The 17,410-nt window shown below is 47.0% G+C and overlaps 2 protein-coding genes across 2 annotated transcripts in view; one reads left to right on the top strand and one right to left on the bottom strand.

Moving 5' to 3' along the window:
- NT5DC3 (5'-nucleotidase domain containing 3) overlaps window positions 1-10,125 on the top strand; it is a 35,899-nt gene extending 25,774 nt beyond the window's left edge. Inside the window, exons 11-12 of the mRNA XM_023527451.1 lie at window positions 3,871-3,947; window positions 5,909-10,125. Coding sequence (XP_023383219.1) covers window positions 3,871-3,947; window positions 5,909-6,161 — 330 coding nt within the window. The 3' untranslated portion in view covers window positions 6,162-10,125. The remainder of the gene's footprint in view (window positions 1-3,870; window positions 3,948-5,908) is intronic.
- A 1,767-nt stretch (window positions 10,126-11,892) lies between these two features.
- STAB2 (stabilin 2) overlaps window positions 11,893-17,410 on the bottom strand; it is a 151,462-nt gene continuing 145,944 nt past the window's right edge. The window contains 3 exon segments of the mRNA XM_023527450.1: window positions 11,893-12,504; window positions 15,057-15,173; window positions 16,202-16,330. Of these exon segments, the coding sequence (XP_023383218.1) occupies window positions 12,454-12,504; window positions 15,057-15,173; window positions 16,202-16,330 (297 nt within the window). The 3' untranslated portion in view covers window positions 11,893-12,453.

Here is a 17,410-nt window from a genome sequence, read left to right as displayed (position 1 = left end):
CTCAGGGGTGGCCAGGGACCCCTCCCTTGCGATGCTGGCAGCTGGTCACACACACACACACACACACACACACACACACACACACACACACGCAAACTTGCACACTTCACGTAGGTGGCGTCACGACATTTTAGCTTCGAGGACAGTTTCTTTGTTTTCTTCCCTCTGACCTGTACAAAAAGTTAGATGATTAAGGAGTGTGGGTTTAGAGTCTGGAAGTGCTGAGAATATTTCTGTGATTTATACAGTTGATTATTCATGGCGTAAGGTTAGGAAAGGAAGAAGTGGAAGTTAACATTTACGTTGCCACCCTCGTTTTACGGAAGAGGAACCTGAGGCAGAGACAAGTAACTTTTCCAGAATCACGAAGTTCGCGAACAGTAGTATCAAGCTCTTTAGGAATGAGAGCTTAGGATGGTCCGGACACTAAAGGCCTTCTGTTCATTTCATTCTCACTACTCTCTGAAGTCGGTGCCACCATCATCCCCATTTTACAGATGAACCTGAGGCACAGAGGAGAAAATAACTCGCTCAAGTTAAGGGTGATGCTGGGACCCTAGAGTTTTCACTGCTGTATCGCCTCGGGTTCTCACACTCTTTACAGCGTTCTGTCTGGTTGTCTGGTTGGGTTCGCTGGGATATGAAGGTCTATGGCTGATTATTAAAAAAAAATACACAAATGAATGTCATTTCTCACTGTCCTCCCTGTTCCCTTTTTACTTAAAAGCTATAGATTATTCCAGTGATCCTGTGTCAGATGTTTCTAGAACTCCCCTTGGGATTATTTTCATAGTACGTAGCACATTATTTGAACTGTTTTCTGAGGAGAAAAATTTGTCCTTTCAGGTTGAGTTTGATTTTTTTTTTTGGGGGGGAGCCAGAAGAGGTGTCACTTAGAGCCAAGTCTGATGAATTAAATACAAGGATATAATTTTTGGTTTTAAGAAAGTAGCTCTAAAGAATAAAGGTAATTTTGTGAACTAGCCTCAAAGCGTGCCCCAAACAGTACCCCAAACAGTGTGGTTAGTGGCGGTAGCGCTGGTAAAGATGGGGCTCATGGCGGTGGGGTCTCCCCGGGTAGCCACCCAAGGTCTCCTTTAGCCCTGGGACCGGCAAACTTCTGGGCCGGATGGAAAGTATTAGGCTGTGCAGACCATGCAGTCTCCGTCCTAGCTCAGCTCTGTGCTTGTGGCACAAAGCAGCCTTAGACGACACGTAAACAGCTGCCTGTAGCTGTGTTCCTCATGACACTAAAATACGAATTTCATATCTCCATGTGTCATAAAATTATTCTTCTTTTGATTTTTTTTCAACCATTTAAAAAGGAACACCCATTCTTAAGCTCGTAAGCCTATAGAAAAATGGGTGGTAGGCTGGATTCGACCTCCTCTGGTGTAGGCTGTTGGGCTGCTGACCAGATCGCAGTATCCTGCTGACAGGGGAGGAGCGAGGGCAGGTGTGGTACTGAGGCCAGTCTACGTTTTTCGCTCGTGAAGAGCGGAGCATGGGGCTGAAGGTGGCTGGGGTGTCTGCTGGGTCAGCTTCTGGCGTGGGCTTCTGGTTGGACTTTTCCAATGCTAACTACCGACGTCGGAGTACATAGTTTGACTTAAAGATTAATTATAACTATCACAGTCTTTGAAATATTTTAAAGTAGATTTCAGATCCCTGAGAAAATTATTTTCTGAAGTTTGGCCTGGTAGGGGGAACAGAGCTGGAGAAAGGGGGCGGCTCAAAGAAAAGTATTTTTTTTAATGGGAGAGACTCTGGCATATGTTTAAGTGCTGATGGGAGGAATCCAGGTGAGGAGGTGGATCATATGGGAGGGATGGTTGATGATGGAGAAGGGTTCCGGGATGGCAGGTACTGAGTGGGCCTTGGATAGGGTGCTGTGGGGAGGCTGGGTTAAGGCCCACGCCCACAACGCTCAGATGCCCCTTCTCTGGGAATGCTCCCCTGGCCTGAGATTCCTGGGCCCTTCTGCCCTAGCATGTCCTGTCAGTGATCTTGGGCTCTGCTAGGGATAATCCATCATCCTTGGCTGCCTTCCATTCTGGAAAAGCTGGGCTGGAGAACATGCCTTGAACTTGGACACCTAAGTTGATTCTTTGTGTCTGTGAGGCCAGCCCTAGGGTGGGGGGCCCACCTGAGGGGCAGGAATAGAGAGGAATGTTCATATGGCCGGTAGCAGCTAGTTTCCTAAAGGAAGAGTAATCCTTATTCTGGTCACCAGTCAGAGAATTCTCCTCTCCTGCAAGTAGGGGTCAGAGTAAGGGACTAGAAGCTTCTTTGTACTGGACACAGGTGTCTCGTTCATGGACTAAAAAGGGTATTTGGGCAGAGGTGGGGGGGAATTCCCTCCCACAGACTAACACTCTATTCTGTGTGGTATCACACTGTTTTGTCTTGGTTGGGGTCTGCCCCCCACAAGGGCCTCCATCTTTCTTTCTCGTATCTTTAGCATCTAGCACAGTGCTCAGCACACAGTAGGTGCTGAATATGCATATATAAGTGTGTGTATGTATATACATGTGTGTGTATATACACATGCACGTGTATGTGTGTATGTGTATATGTGTATGTAGATGAGTGTACGTTTGTATATGTGTACATATGTGGACATATAAATAAATTCCTTGTGACATCCTATAGATTTTTGATCTAGTCACATACTTTGTAGAGCCTAAATTGTGTAGCAAGTAATTTGTTGACTAAAATGTGAAAGCTGATTAAAACTGCTCATAGAACCATCAACCCCCAGAAGGGCCGGCCCAGTGCTCCAGGCTCCAGTAGCACAGCCAGTGGTCATTCCGTGCAGCTGCTTCCTGGTGGTGTGGGCAGTGGGGTCGGGCAGGAAACCCAGATTGCAAGCCCAGGGTTTTGTCTGGGTGGCAGAGGCCCTTAGCAAGCTGCCTGTTAGTCAGGCTGTTGAGCCGGGGGGACGTGATAAACAGAAGGTCCTTGGCACCCACGTCAAAAGCAGATGGTTCGCTTGTTTGGTCTTTTCCTCCTAAGTCTGCCCCGTGACCGTGAATTGCAGGGAGCCACCTGTCCCCTGTGATCACGTGTGCCTCTCACTCTAGCCGGGTGTTTGTTTAGCCACGGGAGCCTTGCGGACAGACTTCTGAGAGTCCGTCCTTGGGTTGTGGGCAGTTGTCATTTTCCTTTTGCCTTTTGCCATATTTCAGCTCCATCAGAAAATTCTCTGCTTTTCCATCTTGTTCAAGTGCTCAACCTTCTTGCTTTTTACAAAAGCAATTATTTTTTTTCTCTTAAACACTTTAAAAGATAACATTAAGAAAAAAAAAATTAAAACAAATCGTAATTCTACTACTCTTGTACAAATTAAAGAAAAATTTCCATGTTATATCCCAGATATATGCAGATATTTTTACATGCTTCCAGTTAGTGGATGTACTGTTTGTTACACCTATTTCTACTTAACTGCCATTTTTATGTACATATATACACGTAATACGTGTAACAGGTAATATATATTACATATATATTTATTTATGTAATATATATATTACAGGTATATTATACATATATTTTTTGTGCATACATATGCATTATGTTTATACACAGCCTTTAATAATACTTTAATAGCTCTAGTTTAATACGAGCCTTGTTTAATATCTTCATAATATTCCATTTAATTTGTTAAACCCTATTTCTGTTATTGGAGATTTAAAACTATTTTTGGTGAAGAGAGAGGATGGGGACTGGGAAGTCTGAAAAATGTATTATTTCACGCAAGTGTCTTCTCTCTTAAACTCGAATAAAATTTCTCCAGTAAAAGCTGCCCATTAACAAATTCTCATGGCCTGATGAGTTTATGCACCACCAAATCGGTCTCAGTAATTGGCTTGTGCCCTGCAGGTTCACAGAGATGTGGAGTCCCAGCTGGTCTTGCAGGAGTGGAAGAAGGAGAGGAAGGAGATGCGGTAAGAGCGGCCCCTTTGAATGTGGGGGGTCCACCCCCCTGTTTGCGCATGCTCGGCCCACACACCCGCCCCGGGGCTGGCCCGAGGCATGCTTTGAAACATTCTTTTTTAGCTCCAGGTATAAATGTGCCAGCCCCAGTGTCCAGAACCACCCATCTGCTGTTAAGTGATGTGTGACATTTCCTTGAGTCAGCAGTAACCTCCCTCACATCTCCTACCCTTGCCATTTGCTTCTTTTTAAGAAAATCAAACAAATATGCCCTTCTCTCACATAAACACACACACAACTCCTCTTCCACATTCCCTGCCAGGCCCTGCCTGATTCGAATGAGCCTTTCCCTCCCATCCCTTCTCCCGGCCTGCTCGACTTTCCCATTTGGGCAGCTGGCGGCCTACTCGCTGGTAATGCCTGCCGCACAGCGCGGCTCCCGGGACAGTATTGGAGGTGGGCTCTGAGCCACAATGAGTTCTTGGAGCTCCTACAACCCTGGTGCTTATTCGTAGCCACGGCTGTTTCAGCAACGTGCCTGCACTCGGTACTGTCCTGTTTATTGGTGAAGAAAGCCCGCCGGCATCAGAACAGCGTGGCGGGGTGCATCTTAAGGGAATGGGTGTTCACATCTTAAGGGAATGGTTGTTCAGAAGAGGCCTTGTGGACAGCCGTGCTTCCCTGAGAGCTGCCACCTGGACACTGTTTACATGGTCATTTCTGCTCTCGTCCCTGGCTTCCCCCTGCCCCAAGCACAGCTGTCTCTAAGGTTGGGAAGTAGCAGTCACTGCCTGGGTTCTGGCCTCCGAGCAGCAGACACCCTGACTGCCGGGGGAAGCACAGAGAGGGGCAGAGCTCATCGGATGTATTGACTCCATCCTTCCTCCTCCCTCTCAGGGCGTCGGCTGTCGGTGGCCTGTTCTAGCTTGTCACTCTCACATTGCTGTAGACATGTTGGGTGAGAGTGTGATAGGCATATGCTGTGATTTGACTCCAGGTCCGTCTCCCCCGAAGGCCAGACCTGTTGGACCCATCAGAGATTTGGGTTTTGCATTCGAGTTTCTAACGACTTCATATCTCAAAGAGATTTTTTTCAGTAAAAATTTAAACGCCGTTTGTGTCATTCCACCCACAAACCTAATTGAGTTTTTAATATTCTACTTTTTGGTTTTTACATCTCCTGTCACCCTATGACAACAGTCACTACCAAATAGTGGCTTTTATTACACAGTTGCGTAAATGAATGTTTTTCTTATGTTTGTAACTGATTTATTAACAGTCAGATGGTATTTAGCCATTTTGCTGGAATATTCTGTGTGAAGGTGTCCTAGCCATCAGATGGTGATGCACGTACGCACACCTGCAGTGGCTTAGATTCTGGGGTTGGGTGAACAGCCTTGCAAATTATAACCTAGGTTTTGAGGGGGCAGTGAGGTGTTTGAAACCAAGAAATGGATAGTGGAGATTTATTTACATCACTATAAAAGAATCCTTAGTTTCTTGAATATCAAAATATATCAGAGTTTATAATATGCTTTTATTTCTCTAACCTTATACAGTTTTTACTATAACCTTATTAAAAGGGGGTCTCGGTCCCATATTGTAGATGAGGGAAGTTTCGAGACTCAGAACGTTTTGTGTCTCTCCATGTACCTTCAGAAGCAGCTCCGGCCTCCTCTGTTTTTGTTCGGAAAATGTAGCACGCAGATTTAGACGGACATACACACTGAAACTGGGCCTTAGCAGCGTTCTCAACGGGAACAGGGCCTCAACAGGAAATGTGATCAGAGTCATCTGGGTGATGGACGGCCAGGCTGTTTTCCTGAGTGGAAGTTGAAGCTGCTCTCCTAGCTAATTTTCTCTCCTATAAAATGAGTCTTGTGAAAAAAGAAAAGTGCTTTTGATTTTAGTAACTGAAAAAAAAAGACTGTTTTTGAATCATTTTCAGTTGCACCCCTCTTTTCTTCTTCAGGGAAATGACCAAAAGTTTCTTCAACGCCCAGTTTGGAAGCTTGTTCCGCACAGACCAGAACCCAACCTACTTCCTGAGACGCCTGTCACGGTTTGCCGACATCTACATGGCATCTCTGAGCTGCCTCCTGAACTACGATGTCAACCACACGTTCTACCCCAGGAGGACTCCACTGCAGCACGAACTTCCCGCATGGTCTGACGGGCCCCCCAGCTTCAGACTCCCCCTCCTGCAGGAGGCCCAGGCCAAGTAGCCTGGTGCCCACCTGTGGAAAAAGCCAGAAACAGCCACGGCCCCGGATTGGGCAGACATGACGGGGCTGACTTCGTGTGGATATGAGTGTTGCTTTCGGAAAAGACACAAGTAGGCCTTCTGCTATTTATTTTGTACCTTATGGAGAGTACTTCCGAGGTTGTTAAGACAGAAGCTAGCGGCCCACCAGTCCCGCCTTCCTGCACATGTCGGGCCGAAGGCAAGCTCCACATGGACACTCTGTGACCAGCTTTCCTGTTTGTGGGGGTACTGGAACTAATGTCAGTCTTTCAGGGAAGTTTTGAAACTGTCCTTGAGTCTCCCTTGGAACATGTATTAAACAGTCACGGGCAGTGCATGGGGAACAGAGGGGCACAGTGACGTGCAGCGATAAACTGCTCGCGGAAAGCTGATGGTTGAGTGAGCTGTACGGTGGCATAAGACGACAGTAAGTAGCGGGGATGGTCCCCAAACAGCAGCCCATTCCCCAGTCATCCGGTACCAGGGCTTTGGCATCCTGGTGCATCACTTGAAAGAAGACAGCCTCTCTGGAAAGTCTTATGTGAGAAAGAACAGGAGAAGGTGCAAGTCCTTGGCCCTTGATGGTCATCAGTATCTGCTTCCTATGTCCTACCCCATGCTGGGGAAGGACAAACGGTGCCACAAGTGATGGGTGCGTTCACACTTTTCCCCAGAGAAGAGCTTCTCGTTCAATTTTCAGCTGGCAGAACAGACTTTGTAGAATAAGGCTGTGAGCACCAAGCAGGTCAGAAGAGCCAACACATTGTGGTGGGTCCCCAGGCGTTTCTTACACATGAAAGTGCCACCACAGTGTTGGTTTGATATGCTTATTGGAGGACAGAAAACGGAACAGGAAATAAAAATGGTCCTTGCAATGAAGTGCCACACCATGACCCTCACTGGGTTGTTTTGGTATCTTGTTAAAACATACGTATTACCAGAGACTGTTCTTTTCTGGAGGGCATCCTGCGTAGGCCTGCCTCGCTCGTGGATCGTCAGCCGAGGAGCACGCTTGAATTCAGCCCTCTCTTCTTAGATTTCTCTCCTGCCTTGTTCATGTGGCTGTTTTGGGAGTCTGGGTGGTTTTCTTTAGATGTCTGTGTTTAAGGTGGGAGAGGATAAAAGGCATTGAAACTAAGAGAAAAAGAGTTAGAAATGACTTAGCTAACTCAGTATTTCTCATTTCTTTCTGAGGACAGTACAAATGACATACATTCTCCAACCTAATTAATGAATGGCAGTTACAGGAAGGGGGCTTGTGGGGAGTGCTTGGTAATTTGGCATTTTTATTGTAATATTGGCAAGATGCTAGATTGGCATTCCATAGGCTGCCTGCCAGAATGCAGAAATTAAATGATTTTTGCATTTAAACATAAATTAAATAGCATGTTTTGTAGTGCTGCTTGTTATAATGGGGTTTTACTTGTGATATTTTCTTGTTATTTATAATAGTGAAGGAGAGAGACCCTTTTAGACCCAATAGACCCTATTAGACCCCTTCTTTTCCTTCTAAAGTTTATTGTAAACACAATAGTCCGTTCCTTTTTCGGAATGGGATGGGTCTTTGTTTACTGTTTGTCAGTGCCCGGGTAGTGTAAGCGTCAGAGTTTATGGGGGACTGGTGGGTGTCCAGAATTGCTTGGTGTTGGTCCTCAGAGGTCACGCTGGTGCTTTTGGCTCATATTTTCCGCTTTGGAGAAGCTGAGCGATGAAGTAGGTATTATTATTTTTTTAAATTTTCTTAGTTTTTATCTAATCTCATATTCATTAGATGTCTCCTAGGTGCCAGTTTCAGGGTGTTTTGTTTACTGAAGAATGAAGTAGAACTGTTTTTCAAGCCTGCTCTCATGGAGGTCTAGATTAGGTGACCCAAGCCTCAGGGGAGAAATATGTTTTCTGGGTGTGAATAATGAATTTTACAATTTATTACCAATTACGATTTTAGTCTCTGGGCCACTGAACACGGCCGTGTTGAGACCTGCCATGTGGCAGATGCCCGGGCCAGCGGCATGGGCCAGGACAGCCACCGCCAGGCGAGGGACAGCGGCATTCTCGTCTGTGCTCGGTCAGGATGGATTTCAACTTGTCGTTATCATGACTGCGCTGGGCATTGGGTGCTTTCCAGGTGGTTCTCTGGTGCACACGCTGGTGGAAGCACATTGGCACGAGGGGAATGGATCTGTTTTCCACCCTTTAAAGTCGCAACTTGGGAAGTAAACAGCATAAAAGTAGTGTGCGCACTTAAAAATGTTTTCCATTTTTGGCATTGGTTAGACTGATTTTCTAAGAATTATGTGAACAAAAATTCATAGTCCAAGGGCAGTCCACGTCAGCCGAACACAAGGCCCCACGGTACCCACGGCGAGTAGCCTTGGAAAGGACTTTGCACAATTGATTCTTTTAGAGTTGCTTTTATAGATGAAACCTGGCTTTTAAAATATTTTAGTTTGGCTGAGAGCTCCCACTTGCCTCCTAACATAGCCCTGATTTTTTTTTTTTTTTTAATACTCTTCAGCTCAGCTTTGTTTTCCGCTGTCGCCGTTAATGCCACGTAACATAAACCACCTGTTACTGATTCGGGTGCTTCTCAGACTGAATTACCAGTTGCTGTGAATGCATTGGCCCTCTTAATTATTGCAAAGGAGAAATGAAAAGTCATCTTTCCTTCTAGCTAATTTAGCTTTGGGTGAACTAAATGGCCTTTCCTCTCTCTTCCTCCCAAAAGGCCTTTGAAGCAGTAGAGAGTGCAGTGTGCTCTGCATTGGAATTGAATTCCACTATGCCAGATGCTCATTTGCTGCCAAAGGCCCACTTGGGAGCCCTTGTCTCGGAGGCTCAGAGACCAAATTTGGCCAGAGGCAGGGTTCCTTGATTGCTCTATTCGACTCCCGGGGAGCCTGTGTGTTGCCTTCTTACTTTCAATTCCTTTTTGTACCAGTTTCCCTCCCTCCCCTGCTCTTTTATTTGCCTTGGTGTTTGGGAGCTTGGCTCCAAGTTCAGCTAACCTCTAACAGCCTAGTGGGTTAAGGAAAGGAAAGAGAGTGATGTTTCCTTAATGCGGGGTCAGCAAGCTTTTCCTGTAAGGGGGAAGACAGTAAATATTTTCAGCTTGGCAGGCCATTTTCTGTCGCCTCTACCGAGGAGTGGGTGGGCTCTGTTCCATTCCAACTTGATTTGTAAAACCAGGCCGCAGGCTGGATTTGGCCCTCGGGCCATAGTTTGCAACCCCTGCTCTAACGGTTGTGTTGGTGCCAGTGGCAAAGTTACCTTAATGCATGCAGATGAACAGCCCCATAGTGGGGGCAGACAGAAGGAAGACGTTCTCTAGGTGAGTGCACCATATTCCCCTGACTAGCCCAGAGCTAGTCTCTGAGCATATTTACTTACATAGCCAGTGGTAAAATACTGTTTCCCACACAGGGCATAATTGTCGTGTGTAATTGAGCTGAGGGCTCGGGCACTAGCTGAATATACCTCTCATCACACTCGTTGGTGATTGTGCTTGGCTGCCCAGATAACCTTTCATAACGGAAAGAGTCACTCTCCTAAGTTCTAGGTGTTCTGTCAGCTTTGGGAAGAAAGCCCTACCTCAGACAAGGTCACACCCCTTCCCCCCTACCCTCCCCAGCAGCTCCCTTCCCGGGTGCGTAAACTTCCTGCACGTGCATGTCCATCCCAGCGCGTCTGCTTTCGGGGACCCCCCACCCCACCCCACGACAGCACTTTTTCTCCAGCACTGTAGTCTCGGATTCTTAGAGAACTGTTTCCTGATTATTTCGAATGACAGAGTGTTGCCTGTGTGACATCAGGTGCAGTAAATACAAACTAGGTAGATGCACTATTTACGCTGAATATGAATTTGCTATTTATTCTAAATGTTGATTTTATGTTATATGATATTGAACTTAATTGACAAATAAAAGTGAATTGTATCATCCAGTTTATTCTGAGTCCTCCGTTACTGTGTACTTAAGTTAGTGGCAAAACCATATCAAATTCTAAGATACCCCAAAAAGAAATGTCCCTGAGAGAAGGGGTGACAGATTTAGGATTCATTTCTCACCACTCGTATTCCATCACGCCCAGCAGAGCACACTTGCTCGCTTTCAGAGCTCGAAGACTGTGTAATTAAGCCACCGATGGAAAGGTGGTGCGAGCTTAGCTGTGGGTAGGCAGCAGGTAGCACACCTGGAACTTCTGTGCTGCGGACAGTCCCCCCCTTGAGAACAAGAAAGTGGTGATCCACACGTTTGCCATCAAATGACCAGGAAAGCTGGAAATTGGAAGCAGTGTTTTAAGAAAATACTGAATATTACTGAATTAGGAGTGTTACGAAGTCAAATCACTACTAGATTTTGAATAAATTTATATTTCAAAGAGCTTTTTTAAAAAAAGTGTGTGTGTGTGTGTGTGTGTGTGTGTGTGTGTGTGTGTGTATTTAAACACTTTAATATCCTGACCTCTCATCATGCCAGGACCGTAAGCTCGTTTGCTTTTTTCGTGGGTAGCCTGCTGTTTCTCCTTCCAGTCACTTGCCTTCTGGTACCTGCGATGGTGGTGTTGGGGGACCCAGTGGCAAATCTGTCCCACGTCCTTTCTGGGGAGCGGTTTCTTGGAAACGTGGCACTGCTCCCATCATGGCATGTCGTCCTAGAGGAAGGGTAAGTTGTACCTTTGCCCGAAACTGGGACTTCGCCCCTTTCCTGGAGTTGTGAAAAGTTTTTAAGACACTCTGGGGCTTCTAGAACTTTGGACTTGGCTCAGCAAAAACCCGGATGACGTGGAACAAAGTTGTGTGGGCTGTGAGGTGAGGGGAACCAGGAGGGGTGTGAGGTCGGCCCATCCTGGCTTTTCACTTCTGTGTCCCAGCAGAGGTTCTCACACTTGGCCAGGGCTACCCCGCTAGGGACAATCTGGAAATGTGTGATGGGTGGGTTGGAGGGCATTTCTGGCATTTTGAGGGCAGGGACTTCAGTGGTGTCGTGAACAGTCTGTCTTGCATGGAGTGTCCTGCACGTCACCACTGTAAGATTGCAGAACATTTTTATCACCAGAAGAAGAAACGCCACACCTCTTTAGCGGTTAATCCCATTCCCCTCTTCCGTACTCCTGGCAACCACTAATCCTCTTTCTATCTCTAGGAATTGGCCTGTTCTGGACATTTCATGTAAGTGGAATCATAAGTACGTGGTCTTTTGTGGCTGGCTCCTTTCACTGGGCATGTTTTCAAGGTTCATCCATGCCATTGCATGTACCGGTACTTAGTTCCCCTTTAGGGTGGAATGACATTTCATTGTATGGATATACCACAACTTGGTCATCTAGTCATAAACTGATGGGCATGTGAGTTACTTTCATTTTGGGCTATAATGAATAATACTCCGAACATGCATCTGTACGTTTTTGTATGGCTATATTTTCCTCTTTCTTGGGTATATACATTAGAGTGAAGTCTCTGGATCATATGGTCAACTTTTCGAGGAACTGCCAAACGGGTGTCCACAGGGGTCGCACCATTTTACAGTCCCACCAGCAGTATGAGAGTCCCCGTTTCTCCACATCTTAGCCAACACTTGTTATCTGTCTTTTCGACTACAGCCGTCATAGTGGGTGGGAAGTGGTATCTCATTGTTATCATATCTTATTAAAATACACACAACCAGGCAAACAGAACGGAATTAAATAATTCATAAGGCAGACGGTTAATTGAAAAGGCTCTAATTATTAGTTCTAAAAAGTGGATTTTATCTTCAAAGTTTAACCCCTCCTGTGACGCATGGTATTTTTGTTTCCCAGAACAGTAGATTTATTCCACTGACTTTCTGTTCCTTAAACATTTATTGAGTACATTTCATGTGTCAGACATGGTGCTAAGTGCTGAGACACAAGACGAATGAGGTGAGTCCCTGCCTCGGGGAGCTTGTGATCTAATAGGAAAATAAGACAGACAAGGTCACAGTTACTATCGAGTTGGGTAGAATGCAGTAAGTGCCATCTAAAGGTACATAGGAAGGACAGCAAACAGTCAGAGGAAGGAGAAGTCCCCTGAGTGGGTGGGTGCATTGGACACGGTCCCTCAGTCACAGAAATGAGTCCTCCAGATTAACCAGAGAGATGGGGTACAGCTCAGATGCTTCATACTTCCAAATGTTAAAAGACCTTAGGTTCCCAAAAGGCACTGGCGCTAAGGATTCACAGTTGACAGCCTTTCTGAGGGCTCGGCTGGCCCAGGTGGCTGTGGGTGATGACTGGCCATTGCAGGTCTGTTGCCCTCACTGCACCCCCAGAGGGTCACCACTCTCCAGCTGCTGCTCTTCAGAGACCTGGAAAAGAGTCGTCTGTGAAATGCAGGGAGGACACAGGACCTTCCACTTGTTGACCCTTTCCAGGTCGAGCATTTGTTTTAGCCACCGGTCCAAGGCCTCGATGGGGTTCAGGACACACTACCCCAAAATGTAGAACCTTGGCATATTAAATATCTTAAGCTGAAGAGTTTAAAAAAGAAAGCTAAAACGGCAGAAGCAGGAAAGTCCCTCTGACTTCCTCCCCCCATCTTCTTTCTTCCCTGAAATAGGTCATAAAACTCCCATGTGGAAAGTCCCTTTCTGGTACTAGGAGGAAGAAGACACATCACCAGAGATGAAGAATTTGGGGTCAGGAAATCTGTACAAACCAACCTTGTTAAACTAACTTAACCCCTAGCCCAAACCTCGTTGTCTGGTCAAATCTTCACAGATATATTGCTGCTTTGTCTAAAAGTATAAAAGCTTCCTGCTCTGGTCCCTTCTTCGGGGCGTCATTCTCTTGTGAAGGCTCCTACGTCCATGTAAACGTTCAATAATATTCGCGTGCTTTTCTGCTGTGAATGTGTCAGTTTACTTTTCAGACCCAGCCAGGGACCCTAAGATGGTTGAGGAAAAACTTCCCTCTCCTACAGCCTAAAATACAATTCTTCCACAATGCCCTGGGGACGGGTGTGGCAGGAGCATTCCTCCATGCATCGGGTTGGGAGGGAAGATGGTACGATGGTTAAGGCCACTGCTGGGGGCTCTCGTTGCTGTTTGAAGCTTGTGTGCCCTGGACAAATCATTTCAACTCTGCTGAAGTTTCCTCATCTCTAGAGGGTCATACTAATATTTACCTTACAGGGAGGTGCGAAGATTAAATTAGATATTAAGGAAGGTACAAACACCTCACAAAGGTGGCTATTCATATGATTACTAAAAAATTCTTTCAGGCTGATAATTCATCATAAACCAGGGGTGGCCCTTGAGCTTTCTAGTCAATCAGAAGCCGGATTCCAGAGGCAGCCGCCCCAAGCTTTCTGCTGTCTAGCTCTGATCAGCACCAAAGCTGTGTCAATTAGCATAATGGATGTATTCAAGATGTCTGGATTGGCACCAGAGTCTACAGGCATCTCCCGTCCTTAAATATAAAAGACATGAGAATCTAGCACGTCACTTTGGGGAATGGCACCCTTGGCGCAGGGGTTTGTTACTGGAGCATTTTTTCCACCTGGTCTGTCTGATTGGAAGGTTTAGCTGAATCCTGCATCCAAGATGCTCTCTTGCCCGCCTCACGTGAGTCTTATGCATGGTGCTGGTGGGCCCTTGGAAGAGAGCTGAGAAGGCACGGAACACATTGAGCAGAATGGATAACTTTCTCCCATTTTTAAACATGATTTCAACATAATGCTTGCAGAAATAAAATAGCAGCCCAGGTGAACTTAACTTTGCAATCTGTACTAGAAATTTTTACATCGTTTCGATTCAAAAACAAGAGGATCTATGATCTGGTTATTTTTCAATCCGTTGCAGCTGTAGGATATCTGCTGCCACAGGCACTAAGGACCACATGGTATTTACATTTGGTTCACTGCAGAAAAAAAACATCTATAGCACAACGCAAGCTGAAAATGGTGCAATAAAATATTTTTGTAACGTTTCAGTGCCAACTTACAAATATTCAACCAGGATCTAGTCTTGCGGGGGAGAGACAGCACATGTCCATGCACGTAACGATTACAGCAGCTCTCTGGCTTTGGCTATAACTGCAGGAGGGTTCTAGAACCAAATAAGCCTAGATTCAAGTACTGTATTTCCCTGGACCTGAGTAAGGCCATCAGCTCAGGCTGATGAGGTACAAAAGGGCCTGCATCCTACTGGCTGTCAGTTTTTCTTATCTTTGTATAAAAGGAAGAATTAAGTTTTATCCCTAGCTTCTCAGTCCCGCCCAGGTAATAAACTTCAGGCAGGGTGTGCTTTCCACATTCAGTGTGACTGGGGTACCTTGCTGCAGGCTTCCCCTTGGGTTGAAGTCAGTGGGGGCCCCAAGTGCGCTCAAGGGATCACTAACTAATGGTCCTTTCCTGGGATATGAGAGCAGAGCATGCACTTCTAGATATAAAAGACCTCATCAAAGGAACGGAGCTCCGAAAGCAAGCAGCAGCTGACGACAGGCAGAACCATCTTTGCCAGCAATGTAAATATAACTTTAAGTGTAACTGAAGGAAACACACTCTTTTTAAGGCTTTATGTCTCACTTTGCCACGGCTACCTCATAAATGTTTGTGGCGGAATTTAGCCCATTTCTTCTTGTGACATGTCACTTGATCATGAGGTTGGGTGGGGCAATCCCTAGTTCGCCCCTGTCTCGAATTGTTGGAGGCTTCAGCCACCCCCACAAAAGAACCCAGGAGCACTGCACGAGACGTGGCTTCACTCTGCAATACCATGACTGCCTTTAGGCTCATTGCCCTGAGACATGTTCTAGAAGTGAGCTTTTCTTGGTGTGACGCTGTCCACAGAGATTTGCTACAAGACATCATTCCTTGCACCCCAACTGGCCCTGTCCCTAGGTAAAAAGGCAAACTCACCGTGAAGGGGTCGTAGGAAGGTTCTGGGGGAGCCGAGGTGGCGCTTTCATACATAGGGTTTGAGACGTTCTCAGGCTGCCGCTTGCCAAGAGCTGTGACGTCAATATCCTCTTCTGACTGCTCAGAAAGACAAGCACCGAGGCTGAGAGCCAGGATGTCCCCAAGGCTGGGGCAGCTCCTCCAAGTCCACAGGGAAAGCAAGCCCAGACCCCGCCTCCACCTCTGGAACTTTAATAGTACTTTGTGATCTGATTCACATGTAGTAACATGCACCCATCTTAAGTGTTCGGCTCAATGACCTCTTAATATTCCAACCCAGGTGTGACCATCGCCCAAATCAGCATATAGGGCATTTCCATGCCCCCAGGCAGTGCTCTCAAGCCACTGGACCCCCAGCACCCAATCCCACCAGGGGTAACTGCTGTTCTGAATTCTATCACCTGGGAGCGGTTTTGCCTGCCCTTGAACTTAATTTAAAAGGGATTCAAGCGTGCACACTTGTGCCAAAAATGATATTTTTGAGATTTGCCTCTGAAGCGCATCGATAGGCAGGTTATCTGCTAGAAGGATGTGAGGGGCTGCCTGGGGACGCTGCGGTCTTTACCAGGCGTGTCTGGAGGAGGCAGTGAGAGGAGAGGGAGGGCCAGGTCCCCAGGGGTCACTCTACAGTCCAGATAGAGGCTCAACAGTTCCAATAAGGCGAAATGTTTCAAATTCAAAAACAAAGAGGCATTACGTTTCGCTGGCTGCAGCGTGAGGCCTCACTGTGCAGGTCCCCCACCCTGTCCCCCACCTCAGAATCAGTCCTGAAGCCCAAGCCAATCATGGTGGGCACCTGTCTCGTGAATCCTCCAAGGTGTGTGCCTCCTGGGCCCTGGCTAATCTGCTACCAAGCCAGATTCCTGGCACAGAGGGTCTGTGCTATTGGTGGCCCATCACCTTCTCGGCCAGGAAGAGAGGGGCTTGGAGCAGCCACCACTGCTGCTCGTGGGGCAGAGACCCCACCCAGGAGGCAGGATGTGTGTGCCAAGGGCCCCACGGCTGGGTGAGTTCTTGGAAGCTGCCGTCTGCTGACGTTGCCCAGCGCCGACGGCTGGATTGCAAAGAGGACCCCCGTCGCATGTTCCCATTTTTCTTGCTCTTACCTCAAAACGCTGGAAGCCAGTCGTTCTCCGGTGGAGTCGGAAGTAAGAATATGCAGCCAAAGCGATGGCACCAATGACCAGGGTGATGGCAAAGAATATCCCTGTCCCCAAGCCAGTGTGGACTGCAGTCTGAACACAGAAAGGGGAGGGGTCGATACCTAAAACTGCTGCTTTGGTCCCCAAAGACCTATGCTTTCTGGAGCCTACTGCATTCTTGCTGGGCTGGGGCATCTTGGAGCAAGTTGGAATAAAAACCATGATAAAATAGTTAACATGTATCTACTCTTACTACTGCCAGTGTCTCTTCTAAGCCCTTTATATGAAAGAATCCATTTGAGCGTATAGTAGCTTAAAGGGATAAGGACAGTTATTATTGTTTCCATTTTTATATAGGGAAATTGAGGCACAGAGAGGTTAAGCACTTGCTTAGTATCACACAGCCAATGAGTGGCAGTGGCGGGCTTTGAAGCTTGGCTTTGGAGTGTATGCACTCCACCACTATGCTATGGAACCTCCCAGCAGCCAGCTGTGCTCACCCCTCCCTCAGATCTTTAGAACAAAGTTAGGATACCAACAACACCAACCAACCACCCGACTCTTATACAGCATGTACCAGGTGCTGGGAACTGTCCGAATTATTTTCCATTAACTCCTAGTCCTCCCAAGAACCCAGGGAGGAAGGCATTATGACCCTCATTTTGCAGGTAAGAAAAATGGGGCTCAGAGAAGTTCTGGGACTTGACCAAGATCACACAGCTGTGAAGCGGAGGGGCTCAGGATTTCCTGTTCTTCCAGTGGTTTCTTCACGGGCCCATCCTGTCCCTTTCATTGAAGTGTTAATGGTGACAGATGTTGGGTTGCTAATGCAGAGGAATAGGGGTGGAAGAACCAGGGCCAGGCATCCCCAAGGCCAGCTGCCATGGGTGGGGGAGGCTCCTCCACTTCCCAGGGGAGGGAGGTGGACAGGGCTTCCAGCAACAGTTTGCCTCTTGGGCAGTGGACATCGGCCTCCTGCTGGCGCCTCTCCAGGAGCCCTGGATACTCACCACTGGGGCAGGAGGTGCTTTTAGAGGCCTGGAAATGACATGAATGATCCCATTGGAAGCAAAGATGTCCCACTGCAGAATGGCTCTTCCATCGACAAACCTGGTCTCCTAGGGAAACAAGAGGGCTGAAGATCTGTGGTCATTTGACTCTTTCTCCCCAGGT

The sequence above is a fragment of the Pteropus vampyrus genome, unplaced genomic scaffold (assembly GCF_000151845.1).
Source record: "Pteropus vampyrus isolate Shadow unplaced genomic scaffold, Pvam_2.0 Scaffold16, whole genome shotgun sequence".
In the NCBI taxonomy this organism is placed as follows: Eukaryota; Metazoa; Chordata; class Mammalia; order Chiroptera; family Pteropodidae; genus Pteropus; species Pteropus vampyrus.
The sequence above is the reverse complement of the archived record's forward strand: the minus strand, read 5'-3'. Positions and strand labels throughout refer to the sequence as shown.